Raw genomic sequence first — 26572 nt, 5'->3', positions numbered from 1 at the left:
CTTTGTGTTGCTTTTAATGTCACACAGTGGCACATTGTTTGAGGAAGCAAATCTGTATATGTGGTGAACAATTACATCCTGATGACCCATTGCAGGGATCCTCCTATCTGTGTCACTGTCATGGGCACCACTCTGTAAGGATTTTCCTATTTATAAACAAGAAGTAGCTGTACAAGAGATCAAGACAACACAGAAAGTCAGCTACTTTGATACAAGGAAAACTGTGCTTGGCAGAACACCAAAGATCGCTTGATGTACACAAGTCATGGCCACTCCTGCAGCTTCCTTTATATCAGAGGATGTGCTCTCAGCACATCCAATGCTAATTGGCATAAGCATTGGCTAAATGCTTCAATATGGTTGACGTATCACAATGACAAATTTAATAGTAAACCATAACTGACAACAAAGAAAGGAGAAGCTTTCAAAGAAAAATATTATGTGCAACCTAGCAATGAGTCTTTAAACAGTAGGAAAAAGAAAGAAAATGATATTGAAACACAGAAGAAACCTGAAGCAAAAGTATTACATGAAACAGTACAAATTGAGAAAATTAATTTAATTAAGGTAATTAAGGCATTATCTGTGACACCAGAAATTAAACTTTCAGAGAAAGAGGAGTTTGAACCTCCAACAATGGAGCCTCCAAAAGGCATGGAGGCCTTTAAATGAGAGGGTGAGAGCACTTCAGCCACCCCACTCACATATACTGCTGACTGCATCATCAGAGCCGGTATTCCACAACTGGCAGCATCAGGTAATAAATTTTGTAAATAGTATTTGCATTAATCTTGCTTATGTGATTGAATGTACTGCCCATAAAAAAAAAATCGTACTATATTTTTCTTAAATGTTTATAAACAATAAGTAAGAAGAAGCAACACCAACAAAATAAGAGCAAAAAGAAAGAACATGCTTACATGATCGAACATACTGCCTGTCAAAAATCATACGTGTATACCAAATAACACTCTAAATCTGTTCATTGAATTGCTAATAACATCCAAATTCTAAGAGTGGCAGAAAATTGCCATGAACTGCTATGGTGAAACAAACAAACGTATGTATGTTTGTTACATACATACATACATACATACATACATACATATACCCTAAATATGTATGTAAACACACCTTTTTGGACAAGTATGTAAAAATATTTTTAAAAAAGGAAAAAATTTCTTAAATATTTTATTCCTATCTTTCTTTTGTAATGTACATTATATAAGCCATTATCTCTATAAACAGATCTGTAAGCCAAGTACTCTATGCCATAACAATACTTACAAGTCAACAAGATAAGCAATACCCTAAGCAAAAATTGCCAGCAGTATACAGCTTTCTGTGGATCTGTAATTTGTGGCTGAATATACTCCTTCCATATAATATCATATGCCACAAATAAACAGAGTTCATATGTTATGAATATAGCCACTGATAAAAGTATCTTGCAAAGTGAAGATGCCCTGAAAAATACAGTAAAGTTATATGTTAAAGTATCTTGCAAAGTGAAGATGCCCTGAAAAATACAGTAAAGTTATATGTTATTTAATCACGAATATTGAAATTGTTTTAGTACTAAAATTTAGTTATATATTCTAACTGCTTAATAGAAATAAATAATCTTAATTCATAATTATTATTTTTTCTTTTTTGCATTATTCTTAAGAGCATCAATTTATTTGCAGAAAACCTATATAGATTTTAAACCTATAAATTGCCCTTCCATATTTTATTTTTTATCTGTTTTGTTGGAGGTGCAGTTTCAATGTTAAAACTTTTAAATCATATAAAAAGGTATTGAGTATATAAGAACAGTCTTATCTGTCTCTTAAGTAACTAAAAAATGGTAATTAAGTAAAGAATTTAACGGAAATTTTTAAAAACCAGTTTAAAAGAACTATTATTTCAACTCATATAAAAGGTAGAAAGTTATTTTTTGATAACATCTGAAGTAATGACAGAATGGAAAAAAAATTCTGAAGAAAGGTAAATCTGATTAACTTAATATAGTAATTTCTTTAACCCTAACATGAATGACGTCATTTCTGTTGCTTTCTTCATGAACCAAATTATACTGTTGCTTATCAGCATGAATACAATTCAGTAGACAAGTGCTACCTCACATGTTTTATATACTTAATAGCTATAAGCAGTTAGTACCCCTAGCTGAGGAAATTAGCACCCCTAGCTGAGGAAATTAGCACCTCTAATTACTAAAAAAGTATTATTATGCCCCCATAAGAGGTCTCAGGACTCCAGCCCTCTCAATTCAAATATTAAGAATATTGAAATGTTTTGATAAAAATGTATATCTAGGAAAAACTTTAAAAAATCTTGTTCAGAGATTTAGTAAGATAATGAAAAACAGACATTATATAAAAATCATAATGTAGTATTAAGAGTGCTAAGTATGCCATGCCTCCTAAATTCACAAAAATTGTTATAGTATTGTGATATTTAAACAGTTCTTCTTCCCAAATAAGATCTACTTCCAGAAAAAAAATCATTGATCTCAAAGGCTGAAGTCCTCTTCAATTAACAAAAAATTTAATATTGTTTTTCCCTATCTGATTTCCTTTCAAAATTTTCCAACCCTTAGAAAAATAATAATATAATTATGTTCAACTTATTTCAATTTAAGAATTACTGTTCAAAATGTCTACCTTAAGAAAATATTAACATAATGTTGAGGATTTTACCTTGAAAAATTATGTAATTTGATAAATATAGTTTAATATTAAAGATTTTCTCCTCTTTCTAAATGACACAAAGTATCTGAATAGAAAACATTGCCAGAACAGTTTTTTATAAGATAGAATGTAGTCTAAAAACAGTAGCTTGAATATCAAAATATTTAAAATGAAGTTAATTGCAAGACCGCTAATGAGGTCTTCACGGTAAGGCAACCTGAAGCTGTGTTTTTTAGACTTAAGGCACATGACATGTATTTTTTTCCCATTAAATTTATTAAAACAAAGATGTGCAAAAATTTGATAAAACTGTGCTAACAAATTTTAGGAATCAGATTTTTAAATACTGTATATGGTCTATCTAAGATCTAGTCCTCTTTTACTTTATCTGTTAATCTGAAATAAACTGTACTGTATTTGTGTTGTATTATTGTTTATGCTTTCAGTATTTGCTATTATATATCTGCTGAATAAACATTAGTTATTCTTATTATAAACTATCAAAGTCTAGGAATATTGGGAGTCTGTTTTTTATAAGAAGTGCAGGCAGCAGCAAATCATTTAAAATTCAGATTTATTCCCTCACCAACAATCAAGTTAAAGTAAAACTTCTCTTCTTGAACATGTTTTTAATGAAATAAAGGGAATTTTCCACTTTTATCCTGAATTTTTCCCTTCTACATATGCTCACTGTTTTGTCCAGACATGGACACTAAAAATGAGATTTCACGTCACTAATCTTTCCCTGGTCAGTAGAATGTTAAATTACTGTATTACAATTTTAATGTTAAAAGTTTCAACATTACAAAATTCATTTACAGTATATTAATTGTGTTCTGGATGTAATAATTATATAACATATACCTACTGTTTTGATTTACATTCCAATTAGGGTTTAAATTATGAATATATCTAAGTCTCTGCTGTAAGAAAATGCACTCAAGTTTCCAAGGTGTTAGAGATAAGTAATTTAAAACCAGCTATGATGTACAAAACATTTGGTTTTTAAACTTATAAATTGTAAGCTTGATGTGAAGTATAATCATACAGATATTTAGATATACATCACAACTTTCTACCAGATGTAACTGTTTAGGGGGAGTAGAGTATGTATAGCAAGCACAGGTCAAAATATTGTGCTCTGTACATCAAACATGTCAGGTGTATGAATTTTCTATCTATATTTAAATAAATTTAACAATAATTTAAAAAAATAGCAATAAAGTACACATTATATTTGTATTAGAAAACGCAAAATTCTTTTTAAACATAATTCTCATTATTCTTCTTGTAGGAAAATAACTGATATGTAATTTTAAAATATTTTGTAGTGATATTTTCTTACAATTATAGTGGGAACCTTTTACATTTCAAATTGAATTACTTTTAGTTAATTGAATTAAAATAATAATTTTTTTATTATTTATTTTTTTTATTATTGAGTGTACTATCAGCAGACTACCGACTAAAACCATTCCCCTTTCTACCAGGACTCGACCCGGAACCATTTAATAGATTACTTCCAGTCGAGTCCTCCTATACTAGTCTGATAGGTGCTACCTAATTTTTAGGACTACCCATGTCAACCTTTTTAGCCCTGAGAATGTTGCCGACGAATTGGGCTACACTTTCCCAGCTGCTCAGATTACGGACATCATCGCAACCACGTTGTGGGGGCTCTGAGATCCGCCTCTTGTGTCCCTCGATTTGCCGCCCACCGAGTACATTTGAAAAAGGTGTGCTTAGCGTCGTCCCGTACACCGGGGCAATAGAGGCAGTCGGGGGATGGCGCTTTCCCTATGACATGAAGGAAAACGCGGAAGTACCCGTGTCCCGTTAAAAATTGGATCATGTAGTACTTCACCTCCATGCCGCCGCTCCGTCCACGGTCTGGCCAGAGAGATAAGCCTTGCGGTCCATCGTCCTCTGGTCTCATGATCCTAGGTCTCTTGCCATGCTAGGAACATGCGAGTGCATTCCTCGTTGGCAATGGTCTGCCGCTCTTCGCCAGCCCGTCGCCTCCTGTAGATCACCTGGCGCTCCTTTGCCAAAATAGCGATAGGTATGGACGCCGGCGACCACCAGTACTGCAGGCTCGGAGACCGTCTGATACACGGAAGTAACTCGCAAGGCTGCGGTGCGTTGCACCTGCGCGAGCCGCTTCCGGTTTCTTGCAGTTCTTAACAGGAAGGAATGCACTGTGGACATCAGCAGTCGCCGTCTGCTGGACTTCGATCCGCCAACATTCGCCATGAGCCAGGTGAGAGCAGTTATGGATCTTCGTAGCTTTGTCGGCGGCTCTCCAAAGCTGAGTTTCCGGTCAATCATTATACCGAGGTACTTTGCGGCCGGCTTGACAACCTCTACCCCGACACGCAGGAAGAGAAGGGTGTCGATACGCCTCTTCGTTAGAACCACGATTTTCGTTTTGCAGAGGGCTAGAAACAATCCATGTTCGTCCAGCCAGGCACCGATTCTGTTCATGGGTCGGCTGAGCCTCAGTTGGGCGTGCTCTACGTCACGGTCTGCGACAAGTAGCGCCACGTCGTCAGCGTACCCAACCAAGACAGATTCTTCAGGCATCTCCAGCCTCAGCAAGCTATCGTAGACGGCGTTCCAAAGGTCGGGCCGAGAATCGACCCTTGCGCCGCCCCTGACGTGATCGCAGTCCTACGCCATCCTGCCGCGGTCTCGTAAATGAGACCGCGCTTCCACAGGTATGCGACCACCATTCTGAGGAGGTATTGAGGCACATGGAACGAATGTTCCAGGGCCCGAATTATATCACTCCACCGTGCGGAGTTGAAAGCGTTTTTTTAACGTCTAACGTAACGAGAAGGACAAAACGTCGCGAAAAATGACTGGTCCTCTGCTCGCCGCACTGCCCCAAAAACCTCTTGAATTGCGTCTAGGGTCGACCGACCCTGCCGGAAACCGTACTGGTTGGGTGAGAGGCCACCTGCCTTATTCATCGCCGCAACAAGTCTTTTCTTTAACAGTTTCTCAAATACCTTCCCAGCTGTGTCAAGCATGCACAATAGGCGGTAGGAGGACGGCGACTCTGGGTTTTCTTTGCCCTTGGAAATTAGCGCAAGACGAGCGGTCTTCCACCTGGCGCTAAATGACCTAGCCTTCAGACATGCATTATACATGTCTAGAAGACGGGGGCCTGCAGCGCCCCACTTGAGCACCTCGGCCGGTATACCGTCGGGACCAGGGGCTTTTTATCCTTTCAGCGACCGTAGGACTCCCTCCAGCAACTCCATCGAGAAGAGCGGGAAGTCGCCCACGTCGCCGAAGTCCCGCTCGGTACGGACCGAGTGGGCCGGGAGCAACATCTTAACGACGTGCTCCGCTTTAGCCTCGTCTAGTGAAGCTGGTGACCGCGAGACCCCTAATCGCCGAGTTACTATCTTGTAACCCAGCCCTCATGGGTCTGCATTCACGGTCTCCGTCAGTTCCCTCCAGCAGCGTGCCTTGCTCACGTTGACGGCTCGACCGAGGCACTTCTTTGCCGTCTTATAATCGGCTGACCTGGCGTTTGCGTCTGTGCGATCCCTTGCACGTTGTGCCACTCGTCTTAGTCGAAGACACTCTCGGCGCAACCCGGCAATCTCCGGTGTCCACCAGTACACGGGTCGCTTCCTGTGCCTCGGCCTTCCGTGGAGCATGGAAGCGTCGCATGCAGAAGCGATCAGCCGCATGCTCGAAGCAACTACGGCTTCAACGCTAGCGTCCTCCCCATTGGTGATGTTTTCAGAGGCTACCACCCCTGAGGAGATCTTTCTTTTGAATTTCTTCTCGTCGATATCTTTTCACCAGCCGTGGGGGCCCCGGGCGTTCTCGTGCACCATCTAGGACTCGAGATATATTGGTGGTCGTTATCTGTATAATCCTCGAGAACTCTTCAGTCCTGGACGAGCGTGACCAGCTCTTCGGAGGCGAGGGAAATGTCGGAAATAGTTTCCAAATATCCTGAGCGGCGGAACGTCGTCGTGTTTCCTGTATTGAGGATCGCGAGTCCAGTACGTGCCGCCATGTCCAGAATGTATTTCCCTCTGGAGTTGGTATGCGCCATACCCCACTCTACCGTCCTGGAGTTGAAGTCTCCAGTTACCACAAACCCATCAGCGGCAGAGAGCAAGGATAACATCCTCCAACGCGTCAACTTTCCGGCGAAAGTCCGCTATCGAGTCATTTGAGGTGAGGTAACAGATAAAAATCGTCACTTCACCGCAGTAGATCCAAACAAACCCCTCGCCAGCACCGTGCCTCCGAACTTGTGCTCTGTTGCGATACGCAATCCATATCGCGGCAATCCCGAGCGAGTCTCGGAACCATTGGAAGTCGTCACGGTCCCGGTACTGCTCGCTGATTAGCACCAAGTCGGCCTCCTTGTCTCTGGCTAGCTGCAGCAGCAAGTCATCAGCTAGCCTACTCATGTTAAGGTTGGCCAGTAGTACGTTCAACATTTTAACACAGCCTTCTCTTCACCTGCTCCAGGGCTGCCCGGAAGACCTGACACTCCCTTGTTCCAGGTGCGTAAGTCAACTGCGAAGCGTTCACACCTTTTTCTTGGCAGAGCATGCACCAAGGGGGCAGAATACTCCTTAGCCTTGTGCTCCCCTATCCCGCACTTATGGCATCTTTTGTCAGGCCCCTTACATCCATGAGCCAGATGCCCATACCCATGGCACCTGAAACACTGTGGGACCTGTGCCATGGATCTAATCTGGCAGTACAACCAGCCAATCCTTACCTAGGATTGACTGAGTTGTCTGGCAGCAGCCTTCTCTCCAATCTCTATTATTGCTGCTTTCTGCCCCCTGGCATTAGCACTAGTAATGCTAATTCAGCAGTCTCCTATATATCTGAGATCTCTTCCCAGTGCTAATAATTATTCTTATTAATTAAATTTTAGTTTCTCCAATTTGTTAAATCTGTTAAGTCAACTGCGAAGCGTTCACACCTTTTTCTTGGCAGAGCATGCACCAAGGGGGGCAGAACACTCCTTAGCCTTGTGCTCCCCTATCCCGAACTTATGGCATCTTTTGTCAGGCCCCTTACATCCATGAGCCAGATGCCCATACCCATGGCACCTGAAACACTGTGGGACCTGTGCCATGGATCTAATCTGGCAGTACAACCAGCCAATCCTTACCTAGGATTGACTGAGTTGTCTGGCAGCAGCCTTCTCTCCAATCTCTATTATTGCTGCTTTCTGCCCCCTGGCATTAGCACTAGTAATGCTAATTCAGCAGTCTCCTATATATCTGAGATCTCTTCCCAGTGCTAATAATTATTCTTATTAATTAAATTTTAGTTTCTCCAATTTGTTAAATCTAATTTATGGTTTTTTTAAAATAAACTTTACTGATTAAAGAGTCCATTAATCCCAAATCTCACTCCCATTCAGATTTACCCTCTATTACGATAGGCTAAATTATGTAATGATAACAATAACACTTTGTAATTATTTACTTACCAGGTAAAAGGTAAATTCAAGGTAACAGTGTCTTTAACGTCTTTTCCAAATTTTAAATAACCAACCAACCCAATAAATATATATAGTAATATTATTGGAACTGTTGAAACATTTAAAACACCAAACAAACTTGTAAATTTTTTAGGATCTGACATTTCATTTTCCAGAGGTAGGACCTGTAATAAAAATTTTAATTGGATTATAAACAATGATGTATTTGTATGTAGTTCAAAAAAAATAAGAGAGGAAAACAAGGATTTAATAATATAGCTACAAAAATGCTATTGAGTATTAAAAAATGTTCAGATCAAATTTTATCTAACCTAATACAGATAAACTGTACTCAAAGGAGAATTATTCACCCCTACACTTCCTCTCATCTTTGTTCAGAAAATCTTGACCAACACTGTGGACACAAGTGGTCTGCAGCATAGTTCCAATGATGTTTTTCGGAGAAAGCACGCCAAATTCTTCCAAGCAGGATTCCCTATGCTGCCAGAACTGAGCACCATGTCTTCGCAGTGTTCACCTCTCCACAACAGTGACATTCTGCAGAGGGTCTAAATGGCCTTCAGCAGAATTGTATGCTTTAGCTTATCCTGATTTCATTCAGGGTCAGAACCATGGCTGTCACTCTTCCCCTGCAGTGTAGCATATTGGAATATGGTTGATAAAAATAGCCATGTTCCAGAGACATGTGATGGATGTGTCAGAAAAGACTGGAATCCATTGCTTGAGATGGTCCTGTACCCACTGCATACCCAAAGGGAGACAGCATATGCATCCAACTAAGAATTACACAGGCTCTATCTTTCCAGTGTGACAGCCAGACTGGTGCTTTGTGCACCATTTTCGAAAGCACTACCTGTTACAAGACCTTCTTCTTCTTCTATGTGCAGGGCTTCCTGCACATAGGAATGATGTTGATCATTATCTGACTGATAGTGGTTGCCATTCTTCTAGCCTTTTCTGACACTTCCATCATATGTCTGCTATTTTCATCAACCACATCCCAAGATACTTCACTGCAGAGGAAGAGTAGGCTGCCATAATTCAAATGATACCATGATATACATAATAATTTGAATATTGCACCCACTTTTAATATTAATATTCTCAATTATTATTACAATAATAATGAAAAAATTTAATTTAATATAAGTTTTAAATCAAGATTTGAGATTATCCAAGAGCTAAAAGGTGTTCTCATCTAGTTCTGTTTTTTTACTAATAAGCATTAGTTCATTTGCTAATATTGAACAAAGTGAACACTACCTCATGTTCCTCTAAGCTCGAGTTATCTATTACCAGAAGGATCTTCTCAGTCAGAATTCCAATCAATCTTTTCTTTGAAAATAATCATTAATTTTTTTTCTTTAAAGGTTCCCCAATGATTTTTTCCTAAAATACATCCCAATGAGTAAAAACACAAAAGAAATAAACTATTTTTGCAATTGAAAGGAACTATTTAAAAGAATGTTTTTTAAATTTTTAATTTTCATCCCACAGAATATTTTGCTAAAATATATCTTCAGCTAATAAATCATGAAAAAACACTACTTCCAAAATAAGGTATTGATAGTCCTAATCTTTAATTAGGACCAAGATTAAAATCTGACAGATTTTAATCTGACAATGCTATTATTAATGCTGTGCAAAATCTTGCCACCCAAAGAAAAAAGTCCTAAATTTCTTCTGGCCTTAGACAATATATCAGCATGGCCAGTAAATAACAATTTGTATCAAAAAGCATACCCAGATCACACATAATGGTCACACTTAATATTTTCTCTAGCAATCCATTACTCATATTTAACAGTTTTCCTAGAGTGTGACATTACTACTGTCTTATCAAGGTTAAGAGGCATCTTGTTGTTTATTGACCATTTATGCACTTGATCTATATCTTCTATAATATTTTCTGGTCTATGGTATTATTTATATAACCATCAATCTTAATGTCATTGGCAAACAAAAGTATATTATTCTTAAACTCACAATTATTGATAAATAAAATATAAAAAAACAAACAATAAAAGTAATAATAAATCGCCAATTTATGGTGAAAGAGTTGTTTGTTTGGTAAAAACTTACTCTCATAAATGGTCTTGACTAAAAGTCATTCTATGAATCTCTTATAAATGTCAAGTGATAAAAATTGGGAATAAGTTAAATAAAAAATAAGTAGCATGTAACTGCTTTACACAAGAAACTTTACTGCTGAAAAAGTACAACAGCAATATTTTTCCTTTTGTTTGTAAAACAAGGAAAAATAAATAAATCTGATGTAGGTGATTAATATTAATACAGGATGAGCAACTTAAAACCGAACCAAGCTGGCTCGAACTGCAGTTATTTGAGTGTCAGCTGCTGCTGTACTACTAGTGACATTATTGTCTATGGTCAGTTTTAAACTATTTGGATTCACTCCAGTAGTTTTATTCTTTGCAATTGTGTTTTTCTAAAATGTTATTTGATTGAGGAAAGGATTGCCATAATAGTTTTGTATCCTTTCAAGAAATGCATCAAATATTCATGGAGAAATTTCAAAATTCCAGTATCCAGCAAAGAGTAGCTACACAATTTGGTTAAACAATTAGGTCAATTTCAAATGCAAAATGAAATAGGCAACCTTCAGAGTTAGGACTAAAGAGGCCATGGCTAATATTTTAAGAATTCCTGTTGGTCCAAAAAAATCTAAGTTATCACAATTAAATGGTGTAAAATATATATTTTGCTGTAAGATTTAAATTTGAATTCATATCAAGAAACAACTGAGCAATAATTTAAGGGAAAAGACAAACTGATCTGTCTTATTATTGCAACTGTTTTTATTGCAACATTGTCAATAGCTTCATTTGTCTGAGCATGCTAATTCACACAAGATTTTGAATGAGTGAAAATCCTCACTAGATGTTTGAAAGTGTTCACAATGAGAAAAATCTGTGTATTGGTATGTTCTTTCTGGTAATTGTACAGTAGGAACAATATTTTTTGATCTGATTCAATGTACCACACAATTTTTGTAAATTCTCGACTGTTAACAAATCATGAAAAAGATTTCACATTATCCAAATCTTTCTAGTAAAAGTTTTTTCCTTTGGGTTTATGTGAAGGGCACAGTTTATCAATGAAATCACCACATTATCAATGAGCTGAAGGTGAACATTCACAAGAAATTGTCAACAGTGACAACGTTTTGCATCAGAGGGCTCTCAGTTTAATCACTAGAGTATAAAGTGCATAGCTGTGCAGAGTGCTGATTTCAAACATCTGTTGAAATAATATGTAAACTTTTATAGTACAGAATTTAATTTATGTTTTCATTTCATTTATAAATTGTTAAATGCCACAAAACTTTGTTTAGTCCGTAGTAGTTCGATCTTAAGTTGTTCACCCAGTACAGTTAAGACAGAACTATGAAAGTTATGAAATAATTTCTTTTCTTACTGTTCCTATTGCTTCTATTGAAAAGATTACAGTTCCAATAAACAGAGGATATGATGCAGGTTTTCCAAAAGCACTTCGAGCATCAAGACCAGGTATATTTTGACAAAGATAATAAAAAATAATTGCAAAACTAATCACTGTTATAACATCAGCAATGAATGAAAATGGTGCCAAGCGCTTTAAACTATCAACCAAAGCAACAGTTATTAATGGAATCAATAACAATGTCATAACCAGTCGCTTATCTATTTCAAAATCAGTATAGTAATGTTGTACCTGTAAAAAATATGAATGACAAACCTGTTAGTTAATGTTTATGTCAGCAACTTAACACTGATTGTTATTACTTAAGTTAATACCTTGTACACCTGTTTTTATATGTATATTTTTTAAATATTTTAAATCAGTTAAAATTACAGTAAACTAAAATTACCAAAGACTTCATAATTTATACAGTAAACTGTAAAAATGTAAACTTGTAACTATTTATGCCTTTTTTTGTTTTCATTAAATAACAAATGTAGTCAACAGGCAATTGGTAGATTTGTGGATTGTATATTCTTTTACTACAATTTTACTGATTTTTTTAAATTTTTACTAGGAATTTAAAAAAAATAATTTTTTCTGTAATTTTTTACGATAAAATAAAATCAAGATTAATTACATCATTGATACAAATACAAACAAAAAACATCCAGTTACCTTAAATGTCAGAAGGACTTTTGTACTAGTGCAGTGAATCTTTCGCTAAATAATTTAAGTATAAAAATTACATAAAATGATAGGAGCTTGTTACAGCACCAATAAAGTTTATAGTATTTCCAACATTTGGTCGACATGTGGTTTGCTTTATTAATAATTTGTCAGTAAGTTACATAAAAAATTAAATTCAGTGGATGATTGTAGAATGGAAATCTAAAATCCTTTAGCTGATGCAGATTTGAAAATTGAATCTGATGGCAGTAAATATTTTTGTCGTGATTCATGATAAACAACTTTTTTTATAAATTTCTCAGTTCAAAATTTTTACTTGAAACATTCACTGAAAAACTATTGAAAATTATAGTAACAATATAGTTTAACAAAGGAACTGATTTTGGTAAATACTTTTGGATAGTCTACTACACAAACAACCATAAACCAAGTGTTTTAATAAAATTATATTTTCAATTTATTTTTATAGTACAATTAAAAAACTGTTATTTCAGTCACTTTTCCCATTAAACTAAGTAGAGATAATTACAAAATTCACTGTTTTCTGTAGAAATGAGGTACATTCATTTCATTACAAAAAGCACCTAAGCTACACAAATGGCACTAGCTAAAGAGTACTTTATTTTAGAATAATGAGCATCATCATCACCTTATACTGCAAGAACTTGTGGACTGTTTCATCGGTTACAAACAATTTGTTATTTTGTTATTGCCAGAGATCATTAAATGGAAACACACCTAATCTACAAGGTTTATCAGTCACATTACCATTTTAAATATCACCAATTATGTACAATAGTTTGAATCTACAGTAATTTGCAAATTAATCAAAACCCAGATTAAAAAAAATGATTAGAAAAAAATCATACCTGTATGATTTGTGAATATCTAGTAATTAATATGTCTCCTTTATTCTTAATCACTTCACATTCACGATTTGACATCAATTAAGCAAATGTGCTATATATTGTTTTTTATTTCTTCATCATGAAACCATACTGATATTTCTTCAGCGAGGTCAATTTTTGTGGTATAATTCATTTTTGACTACTGCTCAAAGATTTTCAGTTGAGAAGTTGCCTGGCCACAGGAGAACTTAAATATTTTGTTCTTCAAAAAGGTTTTCCGCTTTTTTGACAGTATAGCATGACGCCAAATCTTGTTGGTACACTCAGTTACCTGAGTGTACTGAGTATTTGTTTTTAAGTTGTGCCACAAACTGTTCCTTCAGAATTTTGATATATCTATCACTTTTCAACATATCATCTACTGGAAGTAATGAACAAGGGTCTTCAAATGTGAAACAACCCGAAAACATTTTTTTCTGGGAATGTTTGCTGGATATGAGCCGGTGATGTATTTTCAATCTAATGCTTTTCTAATATATAGGATCCTTTGCCTTTTAACATAAAAATGTGACTCATTGGAAAACATAACATTTTCCTGGCTTCTTTGGTCCAGATACCATGTGCTTTGGCCCATAAGAGCTTTTTTTGCACATTGCTAGTGGTAAAAGCTGCTTTTTAGGCGATCAATGAGCTTTCCATCCAGCAGCAAGAAGTCTGCAAATAACTGGCTGTTCGATTCAAGTCCTGTTGCCACATGTTGTGCTTACTATCGGCAAGTACGAGGCTAGCCGGTAGTTGTTGGAGGAATTTGCCATCCACCTTTGCACCTGTGCATGTGTTCCTCACCACAAAGCTAGCTGTTGTGCAACATGCATAGTGATGATACTGCCTTACCATTTGCAGGTGGCTTTATAAGCAGCACACAGTAATGCGAGAGCATTCATTCACAGACCACCATCAGGAGCAGATAAATTTTGAAGAATAATGAGTCCCAACATGGGATCTCTCAGTGGATGCCAGCATACCCGTCGGAGCAACATTTCTGCCGGCCTAGCATGAGTTTGCTACAGTCAAGATGGTGCCAGTGTACCCAGACGGTCTGCTACAGTGTAGCAGTAAAGACGGTGCCAGATGACTACCAACTCAGACGTGCCAGCGGAAGACAACAGACACCGACTGACACTGTGGGGCCCTGGGGACCACACTACAGCGTGTGTTATAGTAGGGTCCGAACTGCTGCTGAGTGAAAGCTTGTTCCGATTCCAATGGATGATCTGCAACTCCCTGATTACCACTTGACTAGTGACCGAACTGAACTACCCTTCTTAGGGCCACCTCATCAACACACAAATATCCCTTTTCAGGGCTACTTTACAGTTCTAAGGTGCCATGTGTCATCAATATTAGCATCACTTTGGATTTTGAAAATTAGTAAATTTAGAATTATCTGAATTAAATAAAAATTTATTACAAAAGTTAAATTTAAAAAATTTAATTTTTTAATAAAAAAAAAAATTGTTTTTGTTATAATATTTTGGTGCATGATGAGCGTGACATCACTTTGCCACTCATCATGCACCATCCTCATGCAACAAGAAAAATCGTTTACAGCGATGTGACTGGTGAAAGGAGGCTGGAAACAAGCCTCCTTTGCTGCATCGTCATTGTGCTAATTGCCTAAAATCCCAATGTGGCTGGGGATCCAGCAAAAGCTTACTGTTGAATTATGGTAATTCATTTGCGAAATGACAATAAATCTCACAGACAACAGGGTGTCTGGAGTACATGTCATTAATCGCTTGTAAGACACTCATAGAATCTGAGCAAACAAGAACATGTCAACATTTTGGGCTAATTATATGTAAAACCTTAAAGAAAATACTGGTAATGCTGGGAAGGCCAAACTTGTATGTTCTGTTGTCAACCACACAACCAATAGAATTAGCATTTCTAGAGCAATCTGTATAAACAGTAATTCAGGATTCATGCTATTTATAATATCATAAAATTTGTTTTATGTTTAAGATCTGGATTTGTGTTATTATATTGACAAAGATCAAAGCAGTAATTAACAAGAGAAGGCTGCCAAGGAGGGTAACAACATGAAGCAACAATAAGGACTGGAGGCAATTGTATATCCAGAGCTGAGAAAAGGCGCTGGGCTCTTATGTGTAGCAGAGCAGTAGATCTCGACTGTTCCTGGTATCGATTAACATTGATACCAGGAACAGCAGCGGTTGGAGATACCGCATCAAAGGTTGCACGAGTTGGTTGCGCTTTAATTTGAGTCACATAGAAGCATAAAATCTGCTTCCGCCTATTCCAAAGAGATGGCTCACCACTGTCCACCAGCTGACTTACCACAGGGCCTGACCGAAACGCACTCATGGCAAGAGAAATGAATGAAAGATGCACACTACATTGAACAACCTTAGAGCGATGGTGCCACTCTAAGGAGCAGTGGGGCTAACGTGGAGCCAAGAAATAAGCGACAGTCGTAGCCTAAATGGGAGTGAACCAGAACTTGGTAGAAGCGCAACATACATATACAATCGGCTTCCCAATGGGTGTTAGATTAAACCCTCACCATGTCTAATATTTTTAGACATTTTACCTTCAGCTCCTTCAAATGTATTATCCATGTTAGTCGTTGGTCTAATCACATTCCTAGAAACTTAACCCGTATGCATGCATTAACTGGTTCACCATGTAAATACAGTTTATGGTCAACGTGTTCCCTCAACTGGAAAAAGCAAATTTACTTTGTTTTTTCCGGGGAAAACATGAATCCATTAGATTTACACCACGATTCGAAGCACCCTCTCACCTGCAGCTAACATTCTAATGCTGCATAAATAGAAGAAAAATCATCTACAAATAAAGAACACAATCGATTTTCACACACCATTTGTTATACTATTTATGGCTACGGCAAACACACTAAGGATACTGCCCTTGGATACTCCATTTTTCAGCATAAAACTTTCAGGTACCATTTTTCCAACTTGAAATCTTGAGGACTGACTACTGAGGAAACCCCCAATAAATGTGAGGAGATTTCCCTGTACACTCCATTCATGAAGTGTATACTTAGGATTCCTCTTCTCTATGCCACGTCGTGTGCATTTTGCAAATTGAAAAATACAGCAAACACACGCTGGTGAAAAACATGGAGTTTTATATAGCAGCTTCTAGGGCAACTATGTGATCAATAGATGATCTACCATGGTGGAAACCACATTGTTCTGGGGCAATTTGGGTATTTCTCTCAAGGTAACACACACTAGACCACGGTTTACAATTTGTTCCATCACCTTGCACAGGATACTGGTCAAGGAAATAAGATGAAAACTTATCTTTATTTATCTTTACCAGGTTTAGTACAGGGATTACCAGTGCCAAGAATCTGAAAACATCTGGTCAGAGAATATTCTATAAATAGATACACAATAGATGTGCACTATCTGGGAGATGTGATAACATACTGAGCCTGATATTATCATTTCTTGAGGAAGTGTCATGAGAATTATTCAAGGCCCTTAGCTCATTATAAGAAAAGGGTATGTTAAATTCATTTTGCGAGCCTCCAATCACAGTGGGATATTTTCTACCTGCAACTTATATCTCATGAACTCAGGACAGTACCGATGATGAAAGTTAAACTACTCTGAACGACTGCTTTTTAACAAGGTCTCCACAGCTTTGCAGTCAAATCGGCTGCAGTGAATATACTGACCACACATGGTTCAAACCTTTTTCCATAAAACAGATGGTGTTGTGCAAGAAATGGATTCGCCATGGATTCGCCAGTTTTTTGTTTAGAACACCAAAACACTCAAATGTAAACAGCCCTCGCATTGTGGAAGGCGCTGCGTGAGTATTTCAATGGTCAGTCTTAGATTGAAATTACTAAAGCCCTACGCTGATCTCTTAGGATGTGCCTACAGTCTTCATCCCACCAAGGAACAGCAGGCAGCCTTGGCTTTCCAAATGTTAAAGGTATGAATTCATTCGTGTTATAGAGAATCTGATGTGTAAACTTGACAAGTTGGTGGGTCGTGCTACCACCGCTCTTGTCATAATCACTAAAGGAATCCTTGTGTCCAATCTAGTTTGCTTTCTGAACCACCCATCTACAAGGCTGACTCTGAGGCAAATCACCATTATAGACGGAGATTACAGCCGGTCTAAGATTGCTTCCAAAGAAACGCAGGTAAAACGTGGTATTAACGTTACTGAACACACTGATAGATATCAATGCATGAAAATTTACTTGATGAAGATGACAAACATGTACAATCAATCATTCAATAAATAAGCAGAGATCTAAGTTCTGCCTCGGTCGATCAACTATATTACCTCAGGAGAACCTGACAATGAGCCACAAGAATGGAGATGGGCGTTGAAATCGCCAATTATTAAGGGTGATAAGGAATCTGTGAAAACAGACTAGACAGATCATCCTCACCGATATCAGAATTTGGAGGAAGATGTAAGTTGCAGGTATTCATTTTGAATGGAATGTTTGTTGTTAGCGGAAATACGGGCGGCTATTGCGATTTTCTTCAGGAAAAAGACACCCTCAGTTTGAAGGTTACATCTTTTGCAGACTTATCCACAAAAGGACACATCATCCTGTGGATGGAGGCTAGTCTCTTGCAGACATAGTATTAAAGGATTTTCTTCCTTTATTAGGATTTCAATATCCTCATGATAAGATACCATCAAAAATTCCATTGAATAAATTTTGTAGCCATAAAAAGTACTTTTTTCTATTAAATGTATATGAAAACTCTGCGTGCAAATTACTAATATAAAATACTATCTGGTTTTTCTTTTTACTATTGATAATTTTTAAAAAGTGTCCTTGAGATAGTGGTGGAGACTTGAAAGCCTGGGAGGCCAGAGATACCGTACCAGGTGATGAGACTTTAGTAGATCCCTTCATAGAGATCTTTGTAGTTTGCCATGTTGTTGGTACAGCTGGAATTTTCTTTGGTCTTGGATTGATTGAAGTGGTTTTCGGTAATCCACTTTTGGAGTTTCTACCAGAAATTACCTCCTTATCACTAATTAATGCTGTAATCCACATTCAGTCTTAGTATATTGTCTGACGAAAGAGCCTGAACTTAACTTAGACCAGATTATACAGATTCCTCATGCTGATAGATTTTCTGTATTCCTGTCGAGCTACAGGTAAAGGAAATTTCTGTTCAGTATACAGATCTTCAAAATAGCTTTCTCTTCTTTGTGAGTGGAGCATTCTTGAAATGTTGCTGTGTGGATCTTTACAATTTGCACATTTTTCAACCTCTGCACATATGATGTCAACATGTCCCGTACAGCCGTTAATGCCGTGCACAAACTTCTGTGCAACCATCTTTGTTGTGGCCAAAACCCTGACACTGAAAGCAGCATCTAGGGTTAGGTATATGGTCATATACGAATACTGAGGTAACCTACTTTTGTCAGGAACAGTCACCGGATTTGAAAAGATTAGAATTGGTGAGAATGTCAGTACATCAACACCATTTTCCTTTTTTACAATCCTCTGTACTAACATAATTGACTTTGGTGATAACAACTGTAATTTCAGATAACTCCAAATCAGCCAAATCACAGGAAAAGAAAACCTCCTTGCTGAAATTCAGCATCTTATGGGGCTCCACTACAACTCCGTCTTTCCCTATATATACAAGGGCTAGCAGTTTTTAGCATTGCTTCTCAGTATATAGTTTAATAAGAAGGGGGGTCACTTCTGAGCTTTTGGACAGATTTCGGAGATCCGCAAGCTGTTGTTACAATAGCTTTATTTATCAGGAAGCGAGAAACTTTGCCAAAAGATCTATCCTCCTTGCTGTTTCTCACAACAAGAAACCTTACACAGAAAAATTTCACAACGTTGGTCGAAGTGTTTTCAAACCCCTGTTTTTTGTTGGTTTTTTCAATTGGACCAACCACAGAAAAATTTTTAATTGGGACAGATATATAGTTCCTATGAATACTGGCAATATACTCCAACAGAACACATGCGTACTGGAACTAGAGCTAAATACAACTGGGTTTGCCCAATTGCCCAGAGGACATCGATCAAGACTCACTACATAGAGCCATCACCCACTGGCACAATAGTTTCCACCTTGGGTTAGGGCTGTGCTTCATAAGGTGTTGCAATACCACCAGTGTAAGTGAAAGAAGAAATAGTTTTTTTTTTTTTTTTTTTTTTAGGGCGAAAAACGGTTGAACGTTATCATCGCCCGGAAAATAAATAAATAGATAAATAAATAAAAATAATTTAAGGTTTTTAGATAAAATTAAAACTTAAAACTACTATCACAGAAAAAAAATCCGGAATGGGTGTAAAAGGCCCATTCTCGGATAACAAAAACACTAATATGTAACTTAAAACTATGTTAAAAACTATCACATTAAAAATAAATAAAACTTAAAACTAAAAAAGGAGATAAAACTTAAAACTATTACGTTTACAGGCTTACAACTAATATCACAAAAATCTTACAACTAATATCACAGACGAATTTAAAAAAAAAACAAAAAAATATGAATATATATATAGAAAAAAAAAAAAAAAAATCCGATAGGGAGTGTAAAAGGCTCCCTACTCGGATAACAAAAACAATACATAGGACAATACATACAATTACGAAAGAATACCATACTTATTAAATTTTTTGCATTAACCCTATACTACGTAAAAATATAAACATCCGGTTTAAAACCTCCTTATCGTTACGCAAGATACCATGGATGTTACTAGGTAGTTTAAATTTACGACGCAATGCCGCATAACATATGCAGTCCACGAGTATGTGGCGCACAGTCACGCGGCAGTTGCATCTTGCGCATAGAGGTGGTTGTCCTCTTGTAAACAGGTACTCGTGTGTCCTATCCGCTATCGTCAGAGAACTACTTCCTCACGCCGGGGTTTTCTATATGAGGAGTTCCATGGTAACACAGAATCTTTAATCTGACGGAGTTTATTATCAACGGTAGCTGTCCAATCACCTTGCCACCTTGTTCTTAATAATTGTTTTACATAGTTAATGAAATCAGAAGTAGCAACTCGGGTGGTGAAAGGAGGCTGGTTACATGCTTCTTTGGCAGCGGAATCTGCATGTTCATTACCTGGAATCCCTACGTGGCTAGGGACCCAGCAAAAACTTAATTCTGTGTTGCGATTATTCAACTCAGCGATTGCGTTGTAAATTTCAATGACGATAGGATGTTTGGAATAAAAGTTTTTTAAGGTTTGGAGAGCACTACACGAGTCACTGCAAATAAGAATTTTTCTATATTTAGGGTTAATGATGTTTAGAGCCTTATTTATAGCGTACAGTTCAGCGGTAAACACACTCGTAATACCGGGTAGACCAAACATATAAGTTCTCTCATTAACAACAAATGCACACCCAACTGTATCATTTTGTTTCGATCCATCAGTGTATACAACCGCGTCTGGTTTCATTTTGGAGAGAACACACTGAAACATTTGCTGAAAGACAATAGATGGTGTTGATTGTTTATTGTATGTGGTCAGGTCAAAATTAAAATTTATAAGGTTTATTCTCCACGGAGGATATGAGCAAGGATATATAGGAAAGAATGACGGTTTGTCAACATTTACATGCTGCAGCAGACGCCAGGTACGGATACCTACCGGTGCAGTACGACGTGGATGGTCCTCATACTTTCCTAGATTAGGATTTCTAAAGACTGACTCAAGAGCCGGGTGATTTGGTTGTCCTCTGAGACGAGCAAAATACGATAATAAAAGCTGGTCTCGTCTATCCCAAAGTGATGGTTCACCACAGTCTACCAGTAAGCTTGCGACAGGACTAGATCTAAACGCGCCTGTGGCAAGCCGAAGGAAAGCATGATGTACACTATCCAGCATTTTAAGCACGGTTTGACGAGCTGATGAGTAGGCCACACAACCGTAATCTAAACGGGAGCGAACAAAGGAATAGTAAAAACGTATCATACATGATCTATCGGCTCCCCAGTTGGTGTTAGTAAGGACTCGCATCATATCTAGAATTTTGGAACATTTTGTTTTCAATTCTTTTAAATGTTTGACCCAAGTAAGACGGCTATCAAAAATTAAACCTAAAAACTTAACGTAAGTAGAGATAGTAATAGTCTCACCGTTCAGAAAAATTTGCGGAATAGAAGGGTTTCGTAGCCGAGAAAAAACTATACATTTTGTTTTTTCGGATGAAAATGTGAAACCAGTAATCCTAGACCAAGCTTCAAGGTGATGTATAGTGTTCTGCAGTAGTCTCTCTGCTGTAGGTGCCGAACGGCTTGCAATGTAGATAGCAAAGTCGTCAGCAAATAGAGAGCATGAGACAGGAGCCTGAACACATTTGGTAATATCATTTATGGCTACAGAAAATAAGGTGGCACTTAATACACTACCTTGGGGCACTCCATTCTCCAAGATGACACTATCTGAGAGCGAACATCCACACGAACACGAGCCGTTCGGTGATTTAAGAATCCCCGGATAAAAGCAAGCATATTGCCCTTGATTCCCCATTTTTTGAGAGTGTTAAGAATACCACGTCGCCAGGCTGTGTCATACGCCTTTTTTATATCAAAGAAGATAGCGACGAGGTGTTGCCGATTGAGAAAAGCGTTTTGTATGGCTGTTTCTAGTGACACTAAATGGTCAATGGAAGATCGTCCTTGTCGAAAACCACACTGTTCTGGAGATAGAAAGCCATGTTTCTCCAAGTACCATGTAAGTCTGCGGTTTACCATTCTCTCCATTATTTTACACATAACGCTTGTTAATGAAATAGGGCGATAGCTTGAGGGGTTCGTCTGGTCTTTACCAGGTTTTGGTACTGGTATAATAAATGCTTCTGACCAGCCGGGTGGGAAGACTTGTTCGGAGAATAAACCGTTGAAAATATTCAAAAGTTGTTGTAGTGCCGAATTAGGAAGGTGTGAAAGCATGGAAAGGCGAATGTTGTCCGGTCCAGGAGAAGTGTCCCGTGAATTTTTAAGTGCATGTAACAATTCTTTAAATACGAATGGTGTGTTTAATTCACCAACCGAATCACCAATGTTTAACGACAACACCTCCATTTGTATCTTGTACCGTTGAAAATCGTTATTATATGATGAGGGGAGAGACACCGAGCGGAAAGATTTTGCTAGACTATTTGCCACTTCCGAGGATGATGAAAGGAGTTCTCCTTCATCAATAAGACCAAGAATAGATTGTTTCGGTGATCCGAAGATTGCACGAATTTTCTTCCATACAGTAGACGTGGAAGTAGTGCGTGAGATAGTGCTCACGTATTTCGTCCATGAATTCCTCTTAGCGTCCAAGAATACTCGACGGCACACCGCTCTAGCCCTGTGGTATAAATTTAGATGTTCTGTTGTAGGCCTACGATTAAATTTACGTAGTGCCTGCCGTCGATTCCTAATAGCATTTTTGCATTCATCGTTCCACCATGGAACGAAAGGACGTCTAGGATTACCCGATGTTTGTGGGATATATCTGCTGGCATTCTTAAGTATCATGGACGTAAAAGAAGAATATTGGTCGTGGATGTTCGCTCCATCGTCATACTGAGATTGGAATGCTTTACGGTATCCGTTCCAATCTGCCTTTTCAACAATCCATCTCCGTGGCCTTCTTTTAATCTCGCAGTCTACACCGAAACTAATAATAATTGGTCTATGATCACTGCCGTGAAAGTCATCACAAATCGACCAATTAAAATGAGGGAGTACATTCGGTGAGCATATGGAAAGATCAAGGTTAGATACAGCACCAGTTGATAAGGACATAAATGTGTGTGATCCATTATTCAGTAGGCAAAGGTCAAAATCTTGTCTCAATCTGTTTATCATATTTCCTCGAGTGGAGCAGAAGGTTGAGCCCCAGGAAATATGATGGGCATTGAAGTCTCCTACTATTAACGATGGAGATGGTATTTGTGTAAGGAGATTTGAGACATCTAAAGCACTGAACTCAGTGTTCGGTGAGAGATACAGATTGCAGATATGCAATTTGAAGGGAATGGTGACCTTTACTGCAACAGCAGGAATGACAGTGGTTAGTTGAATTCTTGTAGCTGACACCCCATTCTTCATGAAAATCGCTACTCCACCACTCTCCCTACTGTCTACTAGGCAGTCGTATCTCTCGCAGAAGTATCCTCTAAGTGTAATTCGGTCATGTTGTAGAAGGTGAGTTTCCTGGAAACACATGATTAGTGGATCATGTGTGTGCGCCAGTACTCTAATATCTTCAATGCGGGACCGAATACCTCTAACATTCCACTGAATAATGTTCATAAGTGTAAAAAAACAAATAAAAAAAATAAATTTCGGAAGCTATATAAAAATTAGTTGTACGTGATTCGGTTTTTCTTTTTTGTATTTTTTATTTTAAAGAACTCCGATGCCCTAGGGTCGGGTGGTTCTTCAACCATATCCTCCAGTATATGAGGTGATGGTGGAGGAGATTTATTTGAATGGGATGCTGTAGTTGACATCCCAGAAGAGATAGTTATGTGGGTTCCCTTTATGGGGAGCTTATTAGATGGCTTACTGCCAGCTGTGATAGTCGCTATTCGTGGCGGTACGACTTTGGGAATAGGAACTTTCGTATGTATCATACTGTTTGATTCACTAGCTGCGACGGAGGACTTTTTATTCATTTTTGTCAGCTCTGAGATAGTGGCTGTAAGTGAAGCTACTTGATCAGATAGCATCTGAACAAGTTTTTTAAGCTCATTGCAGGATCCGCACTGCTGATTATTAGCATTTGTAGGAATTTGTTTAGTTGTAGCGGTGGCAAAAGATACGTCTGGTTTAACCAGGTTCCGTGAGTTGTTTATCTTTTTATATTCTCTACGTGCAGCCGGAAAAGATAGTTTTTGCTCCGTACAGATTTTGAGAATTGCCTTTTCTTCTTTAAAAGTTGGGCAATCTCGGGAGCGGGCTGTATGTGGACCACTGCAGTTTGCACATTTTTCACTTTCTTCGCAGTTAGTGTCGTTGTGACCTTCTTTACCACATCGAGCACAGATCTCAGTTTTCGTGCAAGATGTTGTAGTATGACCAAAACCTTGGCATCTGAAACATCGCCGTGGGTTGGGTATGAATGGTCGTACCCGAACCGAGAGGTAACCCACTTTAATCTCTTCTGGTGGAACAGGGAGATTGAATGTTAGTATAAGAGACGGTGTCGGTTCTTCTGTTCCGTTCTGCCGATTCATTATACGTTTCACTTCAACAACATCTTGGTGGCAAAGCTCGTCAACTATTTCAGAGATATCTATATCTAGAAGGTCTCTACAAAAAATTACACTCCGGCTCGTATTTAGCGTTTTGTGGCATTCTGCACTTATATTTATGCCACCCATATTACGGAGACGTAAGATAGATCGACTCTGTTCATCGTTGAATGTTTCAACCAGAATCGATCCGTCGCGTAATTTCCTGATGTTCTTTAGGGAGCCACTTGCACCTGTTAGACTTTTTTTTATAAGGAAAGGTGAAACCTTTTGGAGGGAGCCACCTTCCTGACTATTTCGGAGAACAATGAATCGAATATTTTTAGTGTTCAAGTCTAAAGATTTGTAGTTCTCTTCCATAGGACTTTTATCCTCGTCAGACAAAGCTGACCGAGGTCTCTTCGCAAGACATAATTTGGTGGTTTTTTCAGATGGACCACCAACCATCATTGTGTTTATTGTTGGAACTGAAATTTTGGTCCCACGAGTACCGGTGAAAAATGGACCACTCCAGCAGAGCGCACGCGTACTGGAGCTAGAGCTAAGTACAACTGGGTTTGCCCTGGTGCCCAGAGGACATCGTTCAAGACTCACTACGTAGAGCCATTCACCCATCGGCACGATTTGTTCCCACCTTGGGTTACGGTTGCGTTTCATAAGATGTCGCAACACCACCGAGTGTTAATGTAAGAAATATCAGTGTAGGATGTTGTTGTGTAAGTGTGTATGTTGTAATTTATGTAGTGTTCTTGGTGTAGTATATGTGTAAAATGTAAAGTGTTCCGCAGCTCATTGTATAGATGGAAGAAAAGCTGCGGAGGCTAGGCCCGTGGGGACGCCAACCCCCAAAGTCTTAAAGAATAAGACTCCCCGTCGGGGTAAGAAGAAGAAATAGTGAAGAGTATTGTAGTGTAAGGATATATGTTGTAATTTGTGTAGTGTTGTGGTGTAGTGTAGTATTCTGCAGATTTGTGTGTAATGGGAAGAAACGCTGCAGAGGCTAGGGTTATGGGGGATCCCCTAAAGTCTTAAGCGTAAGACTCCCCATTGAGGACGATTGACAGAGACTACATTTATTGATAGAAATTTAAACACAGTGAAATATGAGGTAATGACCATAACATTCCTAACAATCAAAATGTTGTTTGCCCTAACTTAAAAAATATTTGGTTTCAACAGGATGGTGCCCATCTCATTTTGATCTTCAGGTAGATGAAATTTTAAATGCATTTTTTCCTGGAAGATGAATTGGTCAAAGCGTTCAAATAGAATGGCCAGCAGATCACCAGATATGCCACCATTAGATTACTTTCTATAAGTCTACACTGGGTGAAAATCCACAATAACAAATTGGAAAGTAAAAACAAAATGTTTTCGGATTTTCATAAAATTTAAATAAAGTGACAGCTCTTGATACATAGAACCTTCGATGTTACGTACAGATATGCAACATCTGAGGACATATGTAACATTTGACTGTACCCCTGGTAGTTACAGTATATAATTGCTTTAAATTATATAATTATATTATATTTATATAATTACCACCATGTTATTAGATTGTTTTATTTATTGTTATTGTTATTAGATTATTGTTTTAAGATTATTATATAATGTGTATACATAATTAAACTAATAATCTTAATAGTAAACAAGAAAGTAATTGAAATTATTAATATGTAATTGTGCACAAATAATACATAATAGAATATAATTTGGTTCTATTAATTGGACTGCACAGTAAGTAAAATTACTCATACATAAGACCCATACATACATAAAAAATAATTTTTTTTACTTCATCATTTAAACATTATACTAAAAATAAAAATATAGCTTACTTTTAAACAGTTTAATATTACATTAGATGAAAACTTACAGAGTTAACGTTGTCAGCAATAAATATAAGATAAATGCAACAACAACCAAGCTGGAATAGAATAATAAGCGACTGAGCCAAACAACTGTAAAAAACATATTTATAAGTTTAATAAAAATTTTGAAAGTTACAATAACTAAGTACCCATACAAAAAACTATCCCATTGAAAAAACTCTCCATCAATCAGTTTTATAAACTGTACTGTATGTGTCGTGTAATA

The 26572-nt window shown here is 37.6% G+C and overlaps 1 protein-coding gene across 3 annotated transcripts in view; it reads right to left on the bottom strand.

The window, feature by feature from the left end:
• LOC142328810 (proton-coupled amino acid transporter-like protein acs) overlaps nucleotides 1–26572 on the bottom strand; it is a 61170-nt gene that overhangs the window by 10246 nt on the left and 24352 nt on the right. For 2 of the 3 annotated variants that reach the window (XM_075372857.1, XM_075372856.1), the window contains exons 5-8: nucleotides 26352–26436; nucleotides 11629–11904; nucleotides 8179–8354; nucleotides 1288–1466 (exon numbers count right to left, since the gene is read on the bottom strand). In XM_075372857.1, coding sequence (XP_075228972.1) covers nucleotides 1288–1466; nucleotides 8179–8354; nucleotides 11629–11904; nucleotides 26352–26436 — 716 coding nt within the window. The remainder of the gene's footprint in view (nucleotides 1–1287; nucleotides 1467–8178; nucleotides 8355–11628; nucleotides 11905–26351; nucleotides 26437–26572) is intronic. The other variant, XM_075372858.1, reaches the window with a different exon arrangement.

This window comes from Lycorma delicatula, chromosome 8, assembly GCF_047948215.1.
Source record: "Lycorma delicatula isolate Av1 chromosome 8, ASM4794821v1, whole genome shotgun sequence".
NCBI lineage: Eukaryota > Metazoa > Arthropoda > Insecta > Hemiptera > Fulgoridae > Lycorma > Lycorma delicatula.
This window is presented reverse-complemented; position numbering and strand designations above follow the sequence as displayed.